General features: G+C 39.1%; 1 protein-coding gene across 9 annotated transcripts in view; it reads right to left on the bottom strand.

The window, feature by feature from the left end:
* Positions 1-4,352: 4,352 nt before the first annotated feature.
* ATE1 (arginyltransferase 1) overlaps positions 4,353-26,141 on the bottom strand; it is a 49,355-nt gene continuing 27,566 nt past the window's right edge. For 8 of the 9 annotated variants that reach the window (XM_075216296.1, XM_075216302.1, XM_075216304.1 and 5 more), the window contains 5 exons: positions 15,934-15,966; positions 11,778-11,959; positions 11,156-11,255; positions 5,773-5,893; positions 4,353-5,420 (listed from right to left, as the gene is read on the bottom strand). In XM_075216296.1, the coding sequence (XP_075072397.1) occupies positions 5,242-5,420; positions 5,773-5,893; positions 11,156-11,255; positions 11,778-11,959; positions 15,934-15,966 (615 nt within the window). In that variant the 3' untranslated portion in view covers positions 4,353-5,241. The other variant, XM_075216300.1, reaches the window with a different exon arrangement.

The raw sequence follows: 26,141 nt of genomic DNA, 5'->3' as shown, positions 1-26,141 counted from the left end.
CACTCGGTTGGCATTTCACAGAAGGTGGAGAGACTTGTCCGCCCCAAGTTTGCCAGGGGTGAAACAACAAAGAAAGCCCAACAATAAACATTTCTTCATAAACACCCATCATTGTAGAGACGGTCTCTCACCTTACCTATCAAACACATGCCTGTAGCAAGGGTTCACGGCTGGCGGAATTATTAGAACTTGGCCAGTGCAACGTAGTGACATCAATCCTGGAAAAGTGTGATATCATCGTGGCAACGAGCCATCCGTTACTGCGCTAACCCAAAGCACTAATGAAAACAAAAAGGCAGCAAGATAAATAAATTAATGTGGAAAAAAAAAAAAAAAGGTAAAAATATGTATCTGAAAGAAATAAAAACCCACAAAAATGCAGATCACGAGCAGGAAAGTGGTTAAAAACAAAACAATGACTTTACCTCAGTCTCTGGCGCAGACGGCAGGCACTGATGGCAAGTCAGTAGCATACCACACATTTAGAAACTGTAAATTTTCAGTATATATTAATGAGGCAATTATTTCTTTCTGGAAGAAGCAGATACCAAAAAAACTGGATGTGTCATGTCTGGCATAAAACTCTTAAATCAAATCTGAATTAATGGAAACTTTTGTAATCGTTTAAGAGAAGGTTAGTTTTCTTTTTCTGGTCCTGTATATCAGCCTTGACATTTTAACAGTGACACTGCCGTAGGGAGTAGACTACACTGTGCTACTGACGTGTTGCAGACCCTACGCGTTCCACAGGACGAGGTAAAGAGTTTGCACCACCACCTCCCTCCCCAGACAATTTGTCATCCAACTGGGATTGAGTGAGTGAGATCAGAGACAACCCAACTGTACCTTTAGCTGCAGTTAACTACACAATCTGAATTAATGGAACAAGACTTAAAACAAAGTGAACTATATTGGGGGGGGGGGGACAAAGAACCCTGAAAGCTGACCAGAACAAAAATGAACGTTTCAGGGTGAGTGAGTGTTTCTCTGCTTTGTGTAGTTGAGGGAGATTATTTCCCTCTGACAACTGATGCAAACAGAACACCAGGTCAGACTGCAGTCTTATATTCTGTGTTACAGACTCTGTAATGAAGAGAACAGACCATCTCCAGCAGCTTTATGGAGCCTGCAAACTATATTGTGCAACCCTACACCAAGTTCCCTATAATGGGATATAAGCCCCTTAGTTTGTATTCAGTTGCCTCTAGAATTAATCTTCACAAAAAAACAAAAATGTTAAGGTTTTCAACTCCTGTGGTAATGTGTTTTCAAATTGCCACAGAAAGCGAATACAACATGTAGATTTATCTGTTACCTCCTCTTAACCAGTTTATTACTGTAACCTGCATGCATATTGCCAGGATTAAACCCTGATCATCCCAGAAGTAGTACAATTAATCAAACACTTATCAGGAGAATAAGACATAAAACAGATTATATGAATATTTGCTCAGTTAGGAAAGTTAGCAATGGCCAATAGTAAGCCCAGCAGCAAAAATAATGATCTAATACGGGCAATCAGAAGGTCATAGGTTTCGATTCCAATCAGATCCCTATCTGTGTGAGCTTGTAGGTTTTCCCCAATGATTACATACTCTCTACACAGCTCTGCGCAACATGGTGGCGCTAAATAATTAAAATAGAAGCTGTAATAATACAGACAAATGCGGAATGAATTCAGAAACCACCCAAAAAATAAAAATTAACATTTACACAAATGTATTGATTTATTTTTACATTATCATTTTTCATAATTAGTGTGCATATATAGGCTATTTACTAATAGGGTTCACTTATGTTTTGTATAAATGTTTATTAGTAAAAAAAATAAAAATAAAAAACTATTCTGCAGATTGCCTTATTCCTCTGCCATGTGAGTCTGCTAATAGGACTTACATTTTGCCCACAGGTTAACACAAAAACAAAACATTGTTGTTTTTTTTTAAGTTTTCTTTTAAGGAGACAGCAGGCACAACATTTGAATAAAACGAGAAGTTACTGTATGTAAGGTGCAAACACAGCATTCTTAGGTGTTAAGTGTCAGAAAATTAAACATATTAACAGAAAATCACAAAAAAATGCTTAAAAAGGTACAGTCACCCGTTTTTGTGTGAGCAATGCCCCTGTATCTCCTGGGGAGGGAGGTACTTATGGAATCCAAAACCTGCGAGATCCGACAACGCAACAATGACCTTTTGCCTCGATTCAGATCCGAGGACGCGTGAAAGTACCGAGCCGGCTCACGAGCCTACTCGGATCCCCCAAGTTCGGGTGGGTTTCGTTTTCAGAGAACCGTGCCCAGGCATCTCTACTCAAAAGTGTCTTATGTCGAGCAGGCAATCTCATGCTCTATCCACCAAATGATGGCTGTCTTTACTGCATGATTTGGGTGTGTTGGTTTTTGTTGAATTGCTTACACATTCATTACTGCAAGAATTTTATTTTTCTTCTCCCTCCAAACCTTTGTTTTGCTAATTGTATTGACTAGTCCAGCAGCAGCAGCCCATTGTTGGTTTGGTATACTACAACAGGCCTGAGCAAGCCTGCTAATGGTAAAACCTGCTTTACTTTCCTGATTTTAAAGTCATCTTTTGAAGTCAAATGATTGGAGTTAAAACCAGAGTTTAACTTGATTAACACAGGTGACAATCTCTGCATGTTTTATTGCAGGTATGAAATATATACCTCAAACTATCTATAGATTGTAAGCTTCCAAGAAGGGCCCTCTTACCTCTCTGTCTGTCTTACCCAGTACTGTTTATTACTGTGTTTATCCCCATTTGTAAAGCGCTACGGAATTTGCTGGTGCTATATAAATGAATGATGATGATTCTGATTTGCAACACCAAAATCACCTTCATGCTGGCTTATTTATCCATCCAGATCACTCGTACTCATATACCCCCTCCTGCCAACTCGCATCAGACATTATTACATTCGTCCTCCTCCACATTAGACTGCAATCCCTCCTGCATTCTTTGTCTATGCTTTAGAAATGTCCACTACATAATATACTTAACTTCAACACTACACTGGTCGCTTTTGTGACATTATAAATATAAGAAAGGAAAAATCAATAGATCTATATTTTTACATAGAATATTAGACTATATTAATAATGGAAAACAAACCTATGAGTATAGTGTTTGCTGCAATACAAATGCAGGTTGCAATTCACGTTTGATCAGCACCAGGTGTCAAGAGAAGCCACGGACTACAATACAAACCTCCGACAGGCTTTCATCAAGGGTTATTATGGCAACTTGCTATAGAAGATGGCACGATTTCTACAGACCTTGCAATAATCTTCTATCTTCATTTTTATTTTTAAGGATGCTCAAGCATTTGGTAGGTGCATTTCAGAAGATATCTTAATACAATTGTCAAATTAAGAAAATAAAGAGCCTTAGTGTTCCTAAGTGTAATTATGTATCTATGTGAAAAAAAAAGAAAAACGAAACACTGAACTTTATTGTACTTCAATTTTGTTTATACAGAACAAACTTAATTAAAAATAAAGCTAAACAAACAGCGTCTCAGCTTCTGCATTATCAAGCAAGGAATCAGGTCTCCAGTGGAATGCTTCATGGATAATATTAAAATCAGGTAGAAAGTACTGTTTGGAGAGTGAATATCTTTGAGTTAAGTGGTCCACTGTAAGTCCCATGGCTGGGTTGCACAAAGCTCTGCGTGCTTCCCATTGCACAGCAATGATTGGCTTGGAACCTCAGCCATCTTTCTGAACCACAGGAGAAAGGGTGAAATAACAAGAGTAAACGCCAGAGAGGATTAGAACCTGCACAGAACACAAGAAGTAGAAAGTAGCCCAGAGGTTTCAGATGAAGGCTAAGCCCTCTAATTCTGGGCATATGGGTTTTATTAAAGCTCAGATTAGAAAAATGAACTCATGCAGACTATTCAAGGAGGACACACTTTGGTCTCCTCTATCCCGGGAGCACAGTAAGGCCACACATATTCTTCAGATATGTAGAACGTATAGTGCCTCTGTCTGGAAGTACATTAAAGCACAAAAGATAATTGGGTCCATACACGGTAAACGCCAACAGAAAGATCAATCCAGAATATATTTCACATACCTGTGTCAGACCACAAGTCTCAAGAGACATGATAAAAAAATATGTAACCAGCTACAACACAGCATGAAGCAACTCTACCTCCACCAACAGGACATTGGCAGATCTGTTCATTAGGATGCAATGATATTACAGAGGCACTCTAACAATTGTCCAGTTACTGCCGCCCCTTTATCTGGACATGTAATATACAAGGCTGTCACTGGAGGACTAGTTCATGTACTGCAATCACATCAGAAGATGGAAAAATAAGATGCATTGTTACTAGGTTTTAAAGGTTTTTATTGTGATAAAAAGAAAAACATTTCAATGTCTCTTTAACCACATAACAGAAAAATACCATAAACAGAAGTTTGACAGAAGGTAAACAGACGAAGAAAACATGTTTTGTTTAGCCTCCCTTTGATTTGTTACATACGTCATCAAACCACCAAGTTTATCCCTTAAACAGGAATTGGTTACTTGATAGGGCAGATTTTAACAAAGTAATGTCAAGTAAGAAAGTGGGGAGGTTTTCAGTGAGTGTATCCCTACAGTTTTTTTTAATTAAGGCCAGGCATCATTTGCAAATGAAATGTTGCCGATATGTTGAACTTTAGGATCACATCACTAGCTAGTGCTTTTAAGGGGTCAGAAACCTTTATGGCAAAGTAATGGCATGGCATAATTAAATAAAAATGGGTTAGCTACCCAAAACACCTTTGGCAGATACAACAAATTGCTTTACAGGGCATGGATAATGCTTCTTGCATAACTGCTAAATGTAAGAAATTAATATAATTCAGTCCAGGGTAATTAAACTAAAAGGAGTCAACCACACAAATTAAAGTGCAGCCTATAACATGCCAACAGCTCTACTCTACACTTTGCAGAGTCTGATTAGAGTATAAAGGTCTATACTCGGACATGAATGAGACACAAGCAGAACATAAAAGACCATTGCATAGTCCTCCCAGACACTGTATTGAAGAGGGAGTAGGAGCGGATATAATGGTAGGTAGCAAGAGACCATTGTGTGTAAGTTTTTCTCCTACGCTAATCCTGTTAAGAGTCTATAACCAAATTGGTGAAAACACGGACATGCAGTCTTCGTAGAAGGCTACTCGGCAGAGAATCATATTTCCGAGGTCTGTACACAATGTGGATTTCAGCTACGGTACAGCAACATGCGTTCTGCACAGGTCTGGCCCACCAATCTCGCATACTGTCTAACAGTAGTCTCATCACTTGGCCCCCTGCGTCTCTTCTTGTACACACAGTAAGGCATCACTGTACGCTTGTGCAGGACTCGAACGCGTCCCAACTCTGTCAGCAGGTCTTTGTCCCCTGTGAAGTAGATGCAGTGTTATACCACAAGGAGAGAATGTAATGGGGAAATGCATTTCTCAAAACATCTGGGTGGAAGGTACAGGCACATAAAGGAATATGGGAGTCTGTTAAGTCTTCAATGGACAGAGTGAAGACTTTGATTCACAACGGTTTTGATCAGATGTGTGAGCACGAGAACATCTGGGGTGCAGCTGGTTTACAGTCAGCACCTCAGTTTGCACAATACTGAAGACTTATAGAGACAATGAACAATAATATGGGGTCTTCTTATTTTAGTTACTACATAAAGAGGAAGCTAAAATGCATCTTTTCCCTCTGGACAAATGCGAAAGGAAAGAGCACCACTTACCTTCTTTAGGGTTGCTATTAAAGCGAGTGTATTTAGAGCGCTCAAGTAATGGTAAGCATTTCTCGATGGGGATCCAAGAATAGCTCTCTGAGCAAAGCAGTTGTGATGGCTTATATTGACCCTACAAGAGAAATGGGTTGGTTACAGGAAAACACAACAGGCAGGTAAGTGGATGCCAATACACTCTGCACACATGAGCTGTAATGCCTTATTTCACCACCGTAAAGGTCCAGCTGCTAGTTTTGCATTTTAAAAAAAAATTCACAAAAAGGGACTAGACCACAAGATGGACTATTTAGGTGTAATAAGACTCTACAGTTTTTACGATCTCATCCTTTTCTAATCTCAATAAATATCACTGGAAATGTTTAGTCTGCTTAGGGAATGTGTGAATTTATCATCTTAGGAATAATATGCAGTATAAAGAGTACGCACATAGAAGATAGGCCTGTATGTACATACAGGCCTTATACCAGACAGTCAGGTCAGGATTTATGGGCAAATCGTACAAGCTTGGATCTCAAAATGGCAAGAAAGCAATGGCTCCCACCTCACAGAGCTTTACAACATTTTGTCAGGGACAAAATGATAGCGGCCTTGGTATTGAGCAGTGGTAGGACAAGGAGAAACCTACTGGGGATTGACTAGGTAGTGCTACACCAATCAGATCCAATGTACTGTGGTAGCAAACATTTCTCTTCAGAAAGGAAAATAGCAAGCTCACGTTGGTCACCAGGTAGGACCCATAGCAAGGACAGTGAGTGACCCGATCACCACAAGTTACCACTTCTGTTGCGGTTGTTGAAGGCTCTGTAATTTTATAAAGTGATGATTTTCAGAAAATATATTGTGACGTATAGCCTGTATAAAAATGGAGACAAAGGAAGTTGTGTCACACCAGAGATTTTCCTCTAGTGATCTGCTGATAGTTTTAAGCAGAGTACACACTACAGAAAATTTCTCCCGATAAGATATCATTAATGATTTTACCAAAGACTGAAAGTCCCGATCAGCATGCTGATTCGCATGTACACTGTACATGTTTTACAAGATTTACCGTCAGATCTGTGCTCTTCGTCTGTCATAACCATCGGCTGAAAAGATTGTGACTCTGAATTGGAACGACATCACTGAACAAGAAATTTTCGTCCGTTGATAAAATCAAACGATACAATGTGCTTTGGAACGATAATCGTTGATCGTGGGAGCGTGTACACACACCAATGTGATATCAGGCTGTACGCTTCTTTATCGTATGATTGACCCGATAATTGGGTGGAAAAGCTGTAGTGTGTACCCAGCCTTAGATTACTGAACATACAATGCTTTTCTTGCTATGCAATAATGGAATGCAATAATAAACCTTACAATCACCAAGTGTGTGGAACACACAAGAACCTAAACAATGCAGTCTAATTAAAAAAGTATTCCAGAAATATGATGGTCCAGGTTTGCTATATACAGTATACCTTTACTTTAAAGATTGCTCTATCACTTTCAATGTTCTTAAAATGCCTACCAAGAATGTACTATAGCGATAGAGACCTAATATACTAGGAACATACTGTAATAAGAAGCATCTTTCATGCTTTATCGTTAAAAGAAAGGCTGGCAGCATGTAACAGTATTCACTGAAAGGTGCCAGAAGTCAGCAGTAATTATCATACAGTAATATTTCTGTATAATAAACACAGATAGCATAGAATATACATCCACAGACAGGAAAGCGCTAATTGCACCTCATGGATGTCTGCTTTCTCACTCGTAAATAGATTAAACTAGAGGACACTACACTGATGATCAAAAAGAAATATCATCTTACTTAAATAAAAATATGCACAAAATGGATAACAGATATTCCTTAATTATGTTTACAGACACTATAAATAAACCAGAATCTTTTAAGTAAAATGACTGAGAACTAGCAACTGCGTTCTTATATGAAAGATGAGCTACATATTTAAAACAAATAGTTGCTCTTTCAGTTGGTTTTAATAAAATAAATAGTATATTTAAAAAAAAATACCAATAGAGGCTATTTCAATTAGCCACAGGGTTCAGTAGTGACCTTGCAGCTATGTGTTCTGCGCGCTTTACCGACACTTGCTTTCTTTTCTCCGATTCTTACCTTCAGCATCCTACGGAGACCAATCATGCGACGTTCCTACGGAACCTTGCGGCTAATCGAATCTGCCCCATAACGGTCAATGTCTGCAGACAGTCCTGCAATGTGCAGCCCTAGTTCTAGAATGCCACCAAACTGATCCAGAGCTCCATGCAGTGACCACATTATACACTGAACCTTTTAGGTGCAAGTTATACCTCAAGACTGTGACTACATGTTACTTAAGCTGGGTACACACTACACTGTTTTCATATAATAATCGTCTCAAACAGCCGACATACGACCGCTCGTTTAAAAGTGGGGTCAGTGTGTGCAGTGACACGATGGTCGAAAGTCTGCCCAAATGGACGATTGTCGCCTCATTTGGTTGGTGGTACCGTTTAATATATTATCGGTCCAATCTCGTTTCCGCTGTGCAGTGTGTATAAACTTCCGACCGATCCTTAACAGTGAGTACGAAATTACAATCATTGCTCACGACAACATGGCTGTAAAAAGTCGCTAAAGGGACGTCCGCTCTTCCCTTTATCGTCCTAAACAAGGCTAGTGTGTATGCAGTCTATGGACCGAGCGATCGGATCATCGATCGCATGTAAAATCGCTCAGCATAAAAAGTTGGTCGAAATTTCTGTAGTGTGTACCCAGCTTTAGGCAAAGACCAAGTAAAATCTGTTATGGATTATTTGCCAAGCGAGATTAAACTGATCAAACTTTAGGACTTGGTGGCAACTAGAGGTTTGTAATTTATTTCCCAAAAATTAAAAACAGATTTGAAAGAGGGGGTGTACTTTTTCCATACGAATATACAGTCAGCACTGTGGTTAAAGTGTATGTGTCACTTGTCAGAGCCTTTTCATTCACTAGGAACAGTGACATTATTGAGGCATGAGGTACAATGTGCCTTACACCTCCATGACATCACCACGTCCTAGAGAATTGATAGGCTGCACGCTTGTGAATACTGGCTCATGCTCAAAATGTTTGCATCCATTGTGGGCAGGCGAAAGGTACATATTAAATTGCTGTACTGGAACAAAATGTTGATTCCAACCAGAGAATTTATTTAGCATTTATGATAAAAAAAAACAGTTTCTTTATGTTGATAGAGAAACAGACGCCTGTTAAATAAAACTTGCAGTATAGGTCAGGGGTCAGCAGTCTGTTGCTTAGCTACACCCATTACAAACACACTACATGATTAACAAACCGCTGCCAAGGGCCCCACTTACCACTGATGTATGGGCCTGTACCCTATAAATAAGTGCCATCATCCAAACATAGATGAGAAGGACGTGGATGGAGAATTTGATATAGTGAGGGGCTGGACAGAGAAAGCGCTTGTTAACTCATTTTTATTTTGTAATCAAACTGCCTTTTTAAGTAGTGCAATATAGCCCAAATGTTGGTGCACACACACACCACATACCCAGCACAGCAACATCAGAGCAAACTGCAGCTTTGTCCCCTTTGGGTTTCTGGAGAAATTTCAAAGGGAACACTGTAAGCGAGTTGTTAAAGGATCTGAAAATACTGTTTGTTCTGTCATATCCCATCTAGGGAAGGGTCACAAGGAGATCAGCCTTTAACAATGAGGAGATTTAGCACAGTGGAGTCCACACAGGCTGGTACAGGGAAGGTTAAACATACACTTCATTCTTGCACTCACATCTGCAATCTGTTGCTGCACAATAACCCCTGTTGAGATTTTATTAAAAGGGTATTAAGGCAGCTTTGCAGTTTAAGAGAACTCGCCGCTGCATAAACAAACCTTACCCTAAACTGTCATCAGCGGCGTATTAGGGACAGCAACACCTCGGGAGGGAGCATGGCTGGAGGTCATGCGAGAGACTAACTATTCAACACGGTCCTCGTTTGATGAACCACGCAGAGTATGGAATGTGTGCCAAATTCTATTATTAATCGAGTTATATAGAATACCAGATAATCTTGTATGAAGCCAAAATATGGAAAACAGATTATTTCATCCAAATAAAATGGCTTAAAAAATAAAAAAAATAAAAATCTCTTAAAAGGCTGGCACACAGTGCAGAACTGAAGCACTATTTTCATCGACTAGTTTCATACCGAAACTGTACTGGTGCCATTAGAAGCTGTGTGAGGTTTAAAACATGGCCAAGACACACAGGCAGCTATGAAAACTAATTCTTGTATATGGTTTATTGGTATTGCTGAATGTTTTACAGAACATATATTAAAATAGAGGGACTTCAGCTTATTATTATAGGGGACCAAGACTGTGCCTGTCATTATGCCACATACATATCCATCTCATTGTTATATTAAATATATGTTCTCTCAAGCCCAAAAAAACAATCTATGCCTCATGTTGGTCCAGTGGAAAATAAGTATAAGTGCCCTCTGGGGCACATGTTCCGGTTATAGTAATGGCAGCAGGAATAGAAGGGGTGTGGTGTGGAATGAGAGTCTCTGGTTGGCCGATAACCAAAAGCCCTGTAGGGCATTTAGCGCAAACCCTGCTCTTGTCCAGAATTCCTGGTATGCAGCTATACCTCACCCACTATAAAAACAGATTTGAGCCTCAAAGCCCCAGCAAAGCCTGAGAGTTCAATACTACAAAACAGCCATGAGAGATGCAGGCAGTGCCAAATCAGAGTTTACCACGCAGTAAATTGCTGTATGTGTCAGTCTTAAGAACCATCTAATATACATATAGGTTTATCTGTGCCAACGTCAAACAAAAATCTACCAATAATCGCCCTCTTCAAAAGTGCCAAGCAAAATACCATATACAAATGTTTTTGATAAGCTAGTGTTCTGCGTTTGGCTGCAGAAGAAAGGGAGAAGGAAGCTGTAAAGAAAAGCATTACTGTGCACACAGGGATTTTAACAAAACAGATTATAAACGCGGACAGCAAGTTCTTCAAGAAGAAAAAAAAAAAGGTTAAAGATTACAGCAATATAGTGTTTTGTGTACATTATATTTTCTATCTGTATTTAAATTGGAAGAGGTAAGCTAGACAATTGTTATAGGGAAGACTGGTTAAACTAATAGGTTAAAACAAGAATTTAAAAGAAATAACGAATATGCTATGATTTGTTATTTGAGATTTTTGACCCATATTGACGGCACATGGTTACCCATGGGATGTGTCTTCCTGCGGTTTGCAGTGGTGGGAAAGAAGTATGATAGTATACTTTTTTCATTTAAGCTACAGATCGGTGAAAGGTCAGGGTAAGAAGGGACACAAAACCTAATTTTACACAAACTATGCTCACCTTGTATCTCATCTTGGGACAAGTGTAGATGTAGAAACCCATGTAGTAATAGCACAGGTCAGCAGCCTTCATCTGCAACTCGCGGGTGAAAGCTATTTCTCTGTTGGTAGAAAGTCAAATCAGGGTCATGTAACTTCACAGACATTCTAGGACAGGGTGACTAACACAGTTGTTTATGTCAAGCATGGATTAATATTTAGGCGGAATAGCTCAAATCCATGTATTAATAAGCCCCTATGTCAAAGCACCATCCTTACATACAGCACTTAACTATACCCATTTGTTTAAGATAACAATTTAAAGGGACCGATTTGTTGTCAGGGATGTGTAAAATGAGCTGCAAAAAATTAAATATATATATATTTTTTTAAATCAAATACAGCAGTTAATATACAAATCAACTAAGAGGAGACTTATTTCAAATGATTTGAGTTTGGGAACTATATAATCTTCTCTGTTGGGGCTATGCAGATACTCTTCTGCTCGCACTATAATAAGGCAGAGTAAGAATTAATCACACACGTACAATAAAACAGAAAACACAATTATTATTATTAAACGTTTACAATGCCAATGCTGGTAGCAGCCATAACCACAGGAGACAAACGTCTCCCCTTCTTACCGTAAGGCAGAGTATACACCAAGGGAGAGGAAGGAATAGTCAGGGTCATAGTACAGGTACACCGAAGAGACGCAATAAGGAAGGATGTCAATAACTCCCACTGCAATGATCTTTCCATCCAGCCAATACTGCTGGTGAAAGGAGCCATAGCCACAAAGGAGTCCATCTGGCCGTGTCTCTGGCTATCAAAAAATAAAAGTAAGACATCAAGAAATTTAAATTAAAAAAAATATGCAACCCTATCATCAGTCTAAAGAAAATTTGTATATCTCAAAAAATAATCATTTTATGCAGTTGTATGAAAAAAAAATAAGAAAAAAGTAGGGAAAAAGTGTATGGGGCGAGAAGGAAGGGAAATTGAGAGCGGATGGGATTCCATACTATTTCTCAACGCTTGCAGAACCTATTACTGCATTGCCATTGCACTCCAATTTGTGCCCCATTGCAGTAACCTCCTTAAGAATGTAAATGTTCATTAAAGCATTCTGTGCAGTAAGTTTAGGATTGAAGAGTTTTTAGTTATCCAAAACTCCTCCTCTCTAGGCCAGTGCTAAAAGGGTATAGAGCAACGTTCAAAGCATAAGTGCTCATTTACCTTGGGCAGTAAGAGAATGGTGCCAGTCTGCCAGTTACCACTATTCTGCTTGGGGTAGTGCACGGTGTTTGATGCAGAACCCTCTGCTTTCTTATGTTGTCATAGGGCCATGGGGAACAGCCAACACCATAATAAACCCTTCTTGTGATCCGGACAGGATTTTGTTTATTTTTTGGTCAAACTGAGTAACTACTCCGTAGCAGAGCATATACTGGCTGGTAACTAATGGTGAAAAGGATAGACTGGTATTAGCTTTCAGAAAAACTAATGACTGTTCCAATAACAATTTTAGCAAATATTAAGGAGAAATCACACGTTACTAGCAGTATTATTAGTACAGGTGCCTACACAAGGACCACTTGACCAGTGTTTAATTTAGCCACACACAAACACACACACGTGTATCAGAACCGGACCTGGACATTTAGCTCTTGGGTCGAGCAGTCGTATCACTGCAGCCTGTTAATGCGATCAGATGGGGTGAGGTAGGCTTTTTCAATACGAATATGTCTGACACTGTTTAGTGTGACATGAAAATTCTGAAGCCTAACAGGGCAACATGGCAGAAAGTCAGTCTAACCTATACACACACCTACACCATTTCCAACAGACTTTCAATAAACTGCAACTGCAGAAAAAAGTGACAGGTGAAATTGACGTCACTTAAAAACGCAACTCTGATATTTACGGCTTTAAAGTAGCAATGCACGGACCCGGCACTTGGCCCTAATCCTAACCCTTAGATTAGAATAAACTGCACCGGGTTCGTGCATTGCTGCTTTAAAAGCAGAAACATAATAGTTGCATTTTTAAGTGACGTAAATTTCAACTGTCACGCTTTTCTGTAGTCGTAGTTTATTGAAAGCCTATCGGAAATGGTGTGTCCTATAGATTGTAAGCTTGCGAGCAGGGCTTTCTTACCTCTCTGTCTGTATGTATTACCCAGTATTGTCTTATCAATGTTTGTTCCCAATTGTAAAGCGCTACGGAATTTGCTGGCGCTATATAAATAAATGATGATGATGATGATGATGATGATGATGATATGCGTGTGTAATGGAAAGTCTGAATTTCTGCCATGTCGCGCTGTTAGGCATCGGAATTTTTATGTCGCACTAAACCGTGTCGGGCATATCAGTATAGTGACTCCCACCAGATCAGAAGCGCACACAGGCTGATCGTGGTCATTTTCCGGAGTATTTTCCTTCTAGTCAAAGAATGATTCTCTCCTCTCTTGTTTTTATTGTGCCAGACACTATGCAAAATGAAGCCAGCTGTTCAATTTTGGCAGTGATATTGCAGTGTGGCCAGCTTAAAAACTTTTTAGGTATAGTGTCACTCTTATTGATTGATGTCTGCATTTTGTCTAAATACTACTCTGAGAAATATTTGAGCACTGTGAAATCCCGAAAGCCTTAGTGACATTATAAGGCTGAAACATTCCACATTCCACATTCTAAGCAGGTGCTCTGAGCAGATACTGTGCAGAGAGCAGACCAAAGCATGCACCACTGTCTGTGTACATTTACATTTAAAAATGTCTTTGTCAACTAGACTAGTTGGATAGGGTGCATGGGAACACTTATGTATATAACAGCCAGGAGTAGGCTATTCCACATTCATTTATTAAAGAGGGGCAACATCCCTCTGGCAAAATGGGAAGAATGTGCAGCATGCAAGACACAGAATTACTAGTATACCCTAAGCAGATATCTGCAAGCCATGTGCAATAAGTCACAGCAGGTCAACAGAAAGTATGTGCACATGTTGTGTAAAAAGGGCCATCCTGTAGAGGCAATGAGGCTGAGACGTTTAAACGGTTTCCTTACAAATTCTTAATGAACCAGATCTGCAGTTTCTCCTTATCTGTTTCCTGTTAAAATGAAGTTTATTTTTTCCTGGTGAATTAAAGAACACTGATGCTTAGCAGACTGGCTAATATTGTTTTTAGTAATTACTAAGCATTTAGATTAGAAGTGCCAAAAGGCTTTGCACATGGGGGACACAGACCTCAACTGGGACGATGCAGAGAGTGTTGAAAACCCTGCTCCTAATTTTGCCTTTGCAAGCAGTGTGCCCTTAAGACTCCATGATTTAGATAATACAGTGGATATGAAGAATCAGCGCCATCCCCAAAGCCTAGTGAACAGATAGGCTCAATTGTCATGACTATAAGAGGACCCCACAAACGTCTACGGTTCGTTATGGTTGGCCACAAGTAAGAATGGCCAGTTTGGAGTATTTGCTGATTTACAGGGAATGGTTTTATAATTATATTAACATCTTCCCATCAAGGTCTGCATATCTGTTCTCCTTCAAAGTAGTAATTTTTTTCTTACAGATACTAAACCTCCCATCAACAACTGGCAAAATCATTAGATCCTTCAGTCAAAAAACAGAGGTTACTTCCTTTTGTGGGCAATAGTCATTTTTCCAGGCCTTCTATTGGTAGCACTGTCTGGATGGGAGTTACTTAGGAATTAAAGGGGGTCAAGGAACCTGCAGTTCCTGCAATTAGGGCAGGTGGTTTGATAGCTTTTATATTTAAAACAAAAAACCAAAAAAAACACAGAATTTGTTACAACAGGGAGCCTGACAAGTAAACGACATAATCACACATGCTCCTCAAATGGACTGGTTTCTATGCATAAAAAAAATATATATATATTATATATATATATATATATATATATATATATATATATATATATATATATATATATATATATATATGCATTTACATCAGCGGAGAACCTCCCCAGTCTAAAACATACAGTGTAAAACAGTCACTGGTTCTACAACCACACTTCCCTCTAGATGTTGGGCATATTTCTTTCTGCTCTGTACCTTCTATTTCCTGACATCATCATTCAATGTCCATTCTACATCCTCAACAGCCATAGACTGCAAGTAAGTGGTGCTCTTGGTGGAAACATTACTGTGGCCGTATTGTGCAATAACTGACGGGGTTGTACACTTTGTCCTCAAACATATATCCAATAATGGGAGGGTTCCTGTTACCTTAAGCTGAGAGCTGTGGCTCTCAGTGCTGGTGGACCAAGCTCATCCCAATAGCACTCTATTTAATATCTATACAGAAGGCCTACACCCAAGTATTGGCTGAATGTATTAAACTCATGCAAGATGTTAACATGGTATCGTCATACCAGGAAAGTATCTCTTATTGCCAGCATTATTAGATCCAATGTAATTAGACATTTATCTACCACATGAATCAGATTACAATGCACGGAATAGTGAAGGCAGAGCTTGCAAGCTTCCCATCAGCCAAAGAGTCCATTGGTAACATTGCTGCCATGTGTTTGTGACAATGGGCCATCACACAAATTTGCTCAGGTCGAGCAGTGACAGTACATAGAAATGCAGTCACTACTAGACTTAGCGGAGGTCTAAACACAACCATTGGCAGAAAGGTTTTGCAGACATGAGTTTAGATAACCTTAAGAAAGATTTATAGAACGACAGTACAAAGTGCTCCAAGAAGGAAAGAATCTTACTCCAGACACTAATGTAAAATTATTCTCTTTATACAGCTCTTACCTCTAGCGGAGAATCGCAGAGAAACCTGGTGAACTGCAAATCCCAGCCAATATAAAAATGGACCATGTGATATGTGGGAAGAAGAAAAACAATTGTTAGAAATTAAAAAAAAAAAAAAAAAAAAATTTGAAAAATTTGTAGCTTTTTTTTTTTTGCTTAGGACTTCTAAAGAAAAAAGGGGTTGGTGTGCCTTCAGTGTAATATTGTAAATAACTTGTGCGAGACCATACATTTTGTATGTCCTCCTATAATTTATGAATATACATCTGACATCACAATATATACATTTCTCCCCTCATCACCCCTTTATCCATTTGCAATTCCATATGTAAGTAAACTACGTTTTCTGTACCATTCTTTCATTAAGAATTTTTCAGGTCAACCATTTATGCCATTGAGGTACTAACAAAATAAATAAGCCTAATTTGTGAAGAACACGACATCCTTTCGTTTGGAAGATGTACAACAGACAAATCAAAAATTGCTAAACAAATCTCAGCCATTGTTAATCTTTCAACAGAAAGAGGCTTAAATCAGGAACTGTACAGTATTCTGTCTCTGCTTTTAAAGAAACCTCCAAATAACCCTTTGTCAGTGCACTGTTTTATCTAATTAGCAATTAGTGCTGTAACTTTTGTCATTCGCCATGAGTGCCTCTCTATCTGATTAAGAGCTGGAATGTAGCGCTGTTTTCAAGGAAGTAACAAGAAAAAGAAAAAAAAAGGATTAGTCATGTTCTGATAAAGTTCACAAATAGCCTATATACGGTAAGTGTGTGGTTTATTCCAAGTGTCACATCCATTAGTGTGCCTCTGTTTTACGTCTGTGTGTTTATTTCTGGACAGCTCAGATGTAAATATAATCTTTACTAGCCAGAACTAGATTTTTTTTCTCTTTTATATACTACACTGCAACAAGCTCCTGGGTGCCCTTGTGGAATGTGATGTAGAACCTGCAGATCAGGAGTTTAATCATTCCTGTTTAACCCTGAGTTAGAGACAGATATCCCATTATAAGAGTAGAAGTACAGTGTTTGGACAGGTATCAATATGAAACAGCTAAAACCAAGTTTTCCCAACTTGCCAGTTTTGCAGAATTTGAGTTCTCTCACATGCAGTATCTTAGTAGTTGCTATGCAGACATTCCAGTGTGTACCATCAAGAGGATTAAGTCAGTGATCCCCTTCCACCCCTCCATCCCATGTGAATGGTTATAGATTTATACAGCACTAGCCATGGAATCTCTCATACACAAGACCTCATGTGAAGAGCATAGAGTACCGTTAATTTGTCTACTTTATTACTTAATAATGAGTTGCAGCATATAGATAGTAAAATAGGCCACAGAAAGATAATTCTATGAACCAAAGATATTCCACAACAGTGGGGGCCGACCTGACAATTTGTGGATCTCAAAATGTGAACCCTCCCCCTAAACCCCTCCAAAAGTGCAATACATCTATTTAGACTACGTTCACATACGTGTTTGCCTGCAGTGCATTCATAGTTGGTAGATAAAAGATGTACTGGTGTGTAGAGGGTAGATTGTGACGATGACGAACTGCAATCAGTAATGATATTTTGAGGACATTAGCACGTTTTATTATAAAACATAGTAATGATTAAAGATTCGATACAACATGTTCATTTTTAATTCAGATTTTTTTATTCCTCTTGCAATCACAGTCCATTCACTGTAGCTTTGAAACTCATTTCTGTTCTACTTCTGCAGCGTTAGGGATCTCCTCTAGTGCGCTGCTACAGGAACCACAAGAAAGCATCTGCTGTGACAGGCAACACCTGCAAACACTGTGACCGTTCCCATAGTTACACAAGAAAGTCTCTGCGGCTCTGGCTTACATCACAGCAATGGTTCCTTTTATCTCTGGCATGTTCAGAGCAGATTTGGTTTCTGTGGACACTCACTCGAGGTCTACGGTGCCAGTTGAGCACCGGGTATACAGTCAGTTAGCCATTGAGAAAATGTAACAAGCAATGTAAGAAAATTCAGAAATGCTATTTAAGATGAACATGCAAAGACTAGCCTACGAGGTCATGTACGGCAGAAAGTCATCTGATTGGTTAATACATTTCTCCTTTTAAAAGACCACTTGATCTAAGCTTGGCCAGAGGTTTCCTAGTGAAAAAGCTTAAACAAGATTTTCACTATCACACTACATTAACATAAGTGATTTTAGATCACTTCTTGTAACCTTCACTTAAATCACTGCTTTATCTTTTCTTGTTTTCTTATCTAATATTCACCAAGGAATTCAAAGAATTACATGTAGTCATTCTGCTGTTCTTCGGTACAGCATAGCATTTTCTATCAATGTGATTTTAACCAATGTACAGTGTACATATGGCATAGAAATTGCATGTATTTTGTAAAAGTTGCAGATCTGCAAGCACAAAGACATTAAAAAAAAAAAAATGTTACAGTAACCATGTGCCTCATGAAATAAAGTAAATTGTAACATATCTTCACATATCTGTAATATAGGCATTCACCAAAACATATTGAACAGTGTTATGAAGGGTCTATAAGGTATCAGCTATTCTGATGTCTGCTCCTCTCTTCCCGATAGGATAAATTGCATCATTTATCACTAGCCATGATTTTCTTAGAATTTAAAGATTTTAAAATGTGTACAAGTTGTGTAAATGTAAACTGTACTACATCAGTGAAATTTATTATTTATGCCAGTATTTCTAATGTGTGCTGGTTTTATAACGTCCAAGTTATAAGAAGGATATGAATAGAGATTATTATTTATTGGTGTAGGGCTTAAATGACAAAAAGGTCGGGTCTCCAGACTTGCCCTATGCTAAGCTAATTCCAGACCTCATTTGGAATAAGCTCAGAAGAACTGAAAAAGACCATTAAAGAAAAATCGGACACCCAAGCTTGGCTATTAGAAATACAGCAGCAAAAGCCTGTTAACATCTGCATGGAGCAGGTAGAACACAAATTATAGAAGAAATAAGTCCGCACTCTGTATATTCTATAATATACATGGTGCGTTTTAATGGTGTTTGAAGAATGTAGGTCAGTGTAGGACCTGCATATAATGAGGTGCCCTTGATACTGGGATGCAGGCTTCAATGTTTTGATTCAAATATCAACCAATACCTCATGTTTTCATATTGCTAGATACACATGAATACGCAGTGTTAAGGATAAGCACTGACAACTGTCTTTTTGGTTAAAACACAAATTATTGCTGTGTTGATGTAACTGTGCTAATCACTCAAATACATCCAAACATTTATTACAACATCCGTATCTGTTGCTTTTTCAATATACTACACTCCACGCCCTTCACAGACGCAGAGTGTACTCTGCATTTTGTGCACCCAGTACCTATAGGACTTGCCTCTTTTCACCTAGAAATGCCACTAATGTCTGAATAGCAAATGTACTGACTTTTATATGGTGTTAGGATGTTGCAATTCTGCATAGGAAATGTATTTCTAATGTATTATGTCAGGTTAAAGAAAATCTGTCACTTCTGAGAGGAAACGACTTACTTTTCCTGCCTTCAGCAAAACAAACACATGCTTTAGCCTGAATTCCCAGCAGGAGGTCGTTACCCATCACCCTACATCATTAAAAAGATAGACAAACTACATAAATAATGCAACCAGCAATTATTTTAGGAAATGGATGTAAACAATTTTTAAAGCTTAAAATTGTGTTCACTCCAAGTCTAGAGAGCTATTGCATCATCATCAACATTTATTTATATAGCGCCAGCAGATTCCGTAGCGCTTTAACGTTGGATCTTAATAAATTATCTGATGTAATATCTCAGTCGTTTGGGTGCCAGCTAGTATCAGTGGGCTGGGCTACCCTGTGCCAACATGTGTCAGAATCTGTGTAAAAAGAGCACTGTTTCTCCATGTAATGCATCATTCCATCTGTAACTTCTGGATGATCACCAGTACCTCAAACTGGTGTGTTAAAGTCCTTGTCAGGACTCTTGAGCAATAAACCATCACTGCTTGAAGATTCTGCCTGTGACTACTACCTGCTGTATCCTTTGACCAACAGATAAGAGCTTAGACTAATCCGTGCCCTGGCTGCTCTATGTTAAACCCAGCATCTCCGAGTCAACGCTCTGAGCACTACCTAGCAGTCCTGATCCATAGTAAGCGGTCAGGAGGTTGCAGCCAGCCCATAGCAAAGAAGCAATGCAGCAGCTATACCAGCTACCTCAGGTGTCAGCTGTTCAAGGTTCTGCAAAAGAGCTCAATGGTGGCAACCAAATTCTCTAAACTCAATTCTCAAACTAGTGCACAGTTGACATTCGTCAGCAAGTGTCTGGTAGCAAGGTGACACCAGTAGGACTGGTCAGTAACAGTAGTTTACGGACGGTGAGAAGGAAACTAAAATAAAACTATGCAGAAAGAACATCCCTCCTTTCCTCTTCCCCATACAGACCAGGTGGTACAGTAAGCCCATCCGGTCACTTACTTTCAGCAACAAGTGGTCATTGCAAACCAATGTAGAAAATTGCAATAAATAGATAGCAAAAAGTTTTTCCCTACAGAAACGTTTTGTGCAAGCAAGCGTTAAGAGGTTGCCATATATATTTACGTTTATAAGATATACACTTTTAGACCCTTTCAGAAACTAGGAACATTACTAAGGACAGTATTAAGACAAATGTACTAATACTTCAAAGACTGGTACAGTCTGCGCTCTTCCTAAAGCTGGCACTGTACAAATATTGCTTGCTCATTTACAGTTCCAGGAATAGACGTCTTTAAATCACACAGCTGCATGAGCAGCAACCAAGCGGGAGGCCTTGGCCTGCCCAGTTCAAGCATATTCCGCTGCCCTACATTTTCCAAGCCTTCTGAAAAAGTAGAGGGCACAGGCTGTTTCACACCCGTGCATGGGAGCAGTGTACTTTGAGTTCTGTAAATCCTTCAGCACACTACAACATGTTCTTAGAAATGGACCCTGGAAAGGTCTGGATAACCTTACTCACTGCTACTAGTAGAACAGACATCTTACAAATGATCACTGCCAAACCTGCTTTAAAAATATTGTTTATTTTGTTCATAACAAAATAAAACTAGATTAGCAATCATATTGCATCAACAGGGTACAGTAATGGGTGGCAAGACACGTTTTAAGTGATGCATTTTAAATATAAAAAGGATAAGCACTCAAAAATGACATGGTGTAATAAATTAGTATGTTGGGGACTACAGTTTACTTGAATAAACTCCTCCTGACACTTGAATGGGACTTGTGCCAGAAATTGCCTGTTAAAGAGTCGGACACTTTTGCTTCTAACAACAAATCGTTAAAGAAATTACGCCTTAGCAACAAATGTAATCATTGAAACAATCAATGAATTCCAGAGTTTGTACAGATCTGAACTTCCTTTGCAACATCTTTAAACAAGGAAATAAATTTGTCAAATGACACCAACACTACATATCTGCTGCTACTTACATCAGCAGCACATACTATCCTATCTGATCAGGTACTAAAAACTCTGAAACAAAGACTAGTCACATTGCTGGCTGTGTACTTCTAACAGCTGTAATATCACCATGGAGCAGGTCTCTGCTCACTACTACTTATAGGATTTAATTTCATGATAATTGTGTAGAGTTGGGCTCAGATCACTCATAACACAAAGTAGCCTGTATGTATTCTTGGCACAGGTGAGTGCAGGCTACTGATGCGGTAGTGGGGGGGCGGAGCTAAAGCAAGAGTCACGTATTCATTTGGAAATAGGTAACAGCCTTAAAGTGGAACTAAAAACTAAACAAAAAGTAAGAAAAAATTAATTTATTTATTTTTTGCAGGTATTGGTTATTTACACAAAATGTGAAGGCGTTTTATACTATTTTGCTGCCCAAACTTGTTGAGTGCTCTTAAAGGGAAAGAGGGTTGCTGTTCCTTATATTTAAAGAGAGCAAAGCAAATTATATAATCAAAATGCTTTGCTCAAATTTGTCTTCATTTTTACATTTCCTGCATCATCCTTATAGGGCTGGGTATTCCTCGATTAAACTCTGTGACTAAATGTATTGGACGAACTTCAGTGACGGACTTCTGATTAATTTACTTATTAACCAGGGCTGTTCCGTAAGAGAGAGAGAATATATATATATATATATATATATATATATATATATATATATATATATATATATATATATATATATATATATATATATATATATATATATATATATATATATTTTACCTCTCTCTAGACACAAAATGTTTTTCTTCAGGTATCCACCTTAGGAGAATGTATTTTATAAGTTGCAAAATTTTAATATTTTAAAATAACATATCTAACAACAAATCAGACAGATATCCTACCTAAAAGATCTGACATTACAGATGAACACATCACTAAAAAGTAATTTGCACAAAAGGACGGAGACTGCAGACAGCCACAATTCTTTCTGAGGGCAAATTTCTCCATTAATCCTCCTTAGTATTGGGACCTGCTATAGTTCACCCAAGTGATGGGTACAATTTTGGGTCAAAAGTCAGAAATGTTTCCTATCAGGCTACCCAAAGCTCAGTCTTGATCATAAAATGGCAGACTCTTAGGGCAGTCGATAATTAGCACACAAACAGGCCAATAGTTGTCATTTACAGAGTTGGCTGGGATTCCTGAAAAGGGTCTGATTTCAGTAAGATTACTGTTCTGAAGGCTTCACACATTTTGGTTGATCTCTTCCCAGGAGCACAGATAAATGAAGTAAATTGGTTGAACAGTGAATAAACCACCTTTACTCCTAGAAGCAAATTCTCAAAACGTGCACACAGTTGAAAAGGCCAGAAGTCAGGTTTGAGTACCGCTGCTTTAAAGAACATTGCTGCTATTAAGGGTTTTGTAGGTGAGGGTGAGTAATTTGAATTGGATTCCAGAGAATATAGGGAGCCAGTGTAAAGATTTGCAGTATGGTGCAGCAGATGAAAAGCTGTGAAGAGGAAGATCGGTTTTGCTGCTGAACATAGGACAGCTTGAAGCTGGGACATTTGTGTAAGAGGAATGCCAAATAAGAGGAGGCTACAGTAGCAGAAGTGGGAGATGAAAGAATGGATAACAGTTTGGGTTACATTTTGGGCAAGAAAACTGTATTCTAGCAATATTTTTAAAGATAAAGGCAACGGGTTTGTAAGGAGTAAAGTAGAGGGCAGAATCAAGGGCTGCAAAAAAAACCAAAAAAACAAAAAACAAAACTGGCGGTGTTGACAATGAGGGATACTAGTAGATTCATTGGTTTCTGACAAAAATAACGGTAGTATGTGTTTGCATTGACGCTTACAGTCTAAAGTCCCTAACATACACAGACAGAGACTGATGTGAGCGACGTCCTCATTACATCCTCCCATTCCCGGTCACAGGACTTTTTTCGGGCTGCACCCACTCTATGGAATTCCCTCCCTCGTACAATAAGACTCTCCTCTGGTCTACAAACTTTAGAGCGTTCTCTGAAAACCCACCTCTTCAGACAAGCTTATAATATTCCTCAACCACCATCTTAACCTCACTACATTACTCTATTACCACCCGTTACACAATTTCACACAAGACAACTACCCCCTGACCAACATTGTTGTGTGACAGGAACATTTAGCTTATGACTTTTACCTTTGCAGTCTGGCTGGGCCAAAATGCAAAATGTAGACTTAACCTCATGTATCAAATTCCCATTGTTCCATAGATTGTAAGTTTGCGAGCAGGGCCTTCTCACCTCTTTTTCTGCTTTACCCGTTTGTTTATTAGTTTACAGTGTTTGTCCCCAATTGTAAAGCGCTACGGAATATGTTGGCGCTATATAAATTGACGACGACGAGTGACAAAAAAAATATTCTCTATACAGAGCTCTGGAATTGGTGCGGCTATATAAATGGGGATGATATTTGAGGGGAGGTGGTCCTTCTGGAAGGGTGGAAGATGAGCTGTTTTGGACACATTGAGCTTTAGGTGGCTTTGGGACAGACAGGTGGCAATAGAGACACTTCCACGTCTTCACGTAGAGGTGGTTCTGGAGGTCGAATTAGCAAATTAGGTAAGCAGCGAGAAAAGCAGATGGCCGAGAACAGAGTCTTGTGGGACTTCAACAAGTAGTAGGAGTGGAGGAGAGGATATGTGGGAAGCAACTGACTTTATCCCATACCATACAACTACAAGAATCCCCAAGAATTCTATAAGGGGAAAAAAAAAAGCCTCATCTTCCCTCCAAGGAGCGGAACTGTATTCATAATTTTATACCTTCAGTTTTACTTTAAGTCTCACCCTAAGTATGTTATTATCAAGTTGTAAAAGAGGGGTAAGTAGTTCAGTAACAGATGGGAAGTCCCCTTTACCTAGCAGAAGGGATGGTACCTCCCTGCAAGCAGCCAGAAAATGGAAAAATATTTTGTCTACCTTTTTCTAAGTCTTAGGAATGAAGATTTTGTTACGATTCAAGGAAAGAGTAACCCGAGGAATTACATGTGGAGGCTTCTGATAAAGACAAAGGTGTGCATAATGTCCAACAATGACCTCTTACCACCTATACACTTAAATATATTTCTGTTACATGTTTTTGTAGTCTCACTTGTAGATGAAAGAATAGTAAATTCTTCTTATATTACCAGAGTATTGAAGAGAATAAAAACACAATACCTGATCTCATTACAATCACTTTGTCATGGGAGAGATTTAACAATGCACTCAAGTCCATGAAATATAGTCTGTCGAACTACAGTGTTACAGTGTTGACAATCTCCAACTAGGCAGAATAGTCTGTTATTTGAGTACTCATTCTCTTTAAGTGGCTGTGAAATCTGGTGATTATAATTAGGAAATAACATGCAACTGGATACTCTTGTTAACCCCTATATGTGCAGTTCAACACATCCCCCCAGTCATTCCCACTAGGCTGCTAATCCTTCTCCAGCCAGGATAATCTCCACAGTATTGGATGCATAAACACAGTACGGTAATGGGGATCCCCCATCTCTGAGCTCATAATGAACCCATTAAAAAGTAAGATGACATAACAAACGTGATATGTATGCAAGGTGGGGGAAGGGGAGGGGGGGGGGGGAGACAGATAAGAATCATTGATAAAAAGGCACATTCATTTAGAATTTAAGGGCATCTGAAAAACCCAATAGGTTTAGCCTTATTTAATTGGATTTACAAAAAACAAAACATCACAACAACTTGGCCTGCGTGTTGTCTGGCATTATATATGGACTTAACACACTAAAGACAAAAATCAAACATTAAAACAAAAACCTACCTCTGCAATACATGCATTGTCCACAGCCTTCCCCTCACACATGGCAATGTCATAAAAAATGTACAAATGTTACATCAAATAAAGGTGCCCTTAAACCCCAGAAAAATGGTGTTTGCTTTACTTTACCAGACCTGTTCCCTCATCCCGAATGAATCCCCCCCATAGTGTGAACTTTAAAGCCAACCGCAAACGTACGCCTGAATTATTAAATGTGGATGCTTTTGATTTAATCAAGCTGGGGGGGAGGAAGCCTAGAGTGTTCATTAGTTACTCAGTTTTTCCAAACAGGACCCCAAAATTCCAGGACCCAGACAAGCAGCAACTGAACTTAAAATATCAGCAGCAACAAGTAGTCGAAGCTGCAACAGGTAGGAAAGAGCAGCACATTCTGCTAACTGATTCTGGTGGACAGTCCCTCACTGTCAGGACTTGTGTTCCAATTGTAGAGACAGTCAGTAGGTATTTCCCATCCAACATTGTTCTGTCCATGGAGGGAGAGGCACGTGCACCAATCCCACCCTGCTGGTGGCTATACTTTACAGTACAGTGCATACTGCATAGATCATGCATGGTCATGCACTGCCCCTCCAATTACCTGCTGAGCTCCTATCAGAACTTTGACCACAAAAAGGAGTGTGGGCCGTCAAGTGAGTGACTAATAGTGAGCTCACCGAGCGGGTATCTGTATCAGACCGCAATGAGTCTTCAGCACTGCTGGTACAAAAGAGAGCTGCCTGTGAGTAGAGAGGTAGGTTGATCATTTTTAGGAAAACTTGATGGGGAATAAATTCAGTGTAAGATTAAATAGACCAATGCAACCTGTTGCTCTCTAGTTGTTGGAGAACTACAAGCTCCAGCATGAAAGGCATGCTAGGACTTATAGTTTCACAACTGCTGGAATATGCTGGAGGGGTGTGTTCTCTACGA

This window comes from Mixophyes fleayi, chromosome 6, assembly GCF_038048845.1.
Source record: "Mixophyes fleayi isolate aMixFle1 chromosome 6, aMixFle1.hap1, whole genome shotgun sequence".
NCBI classification, from domain to species: Eukaryota; Metazoa; Chordata; class Amphibia; order Anura; family Limnodynastidae; genus Mixophyes; species Mixophyes fleayi.
Note: the sequence above shows the minus strand (reverse complement) of the source record. Positions and strands in the feature narration are given on the sequence as shown.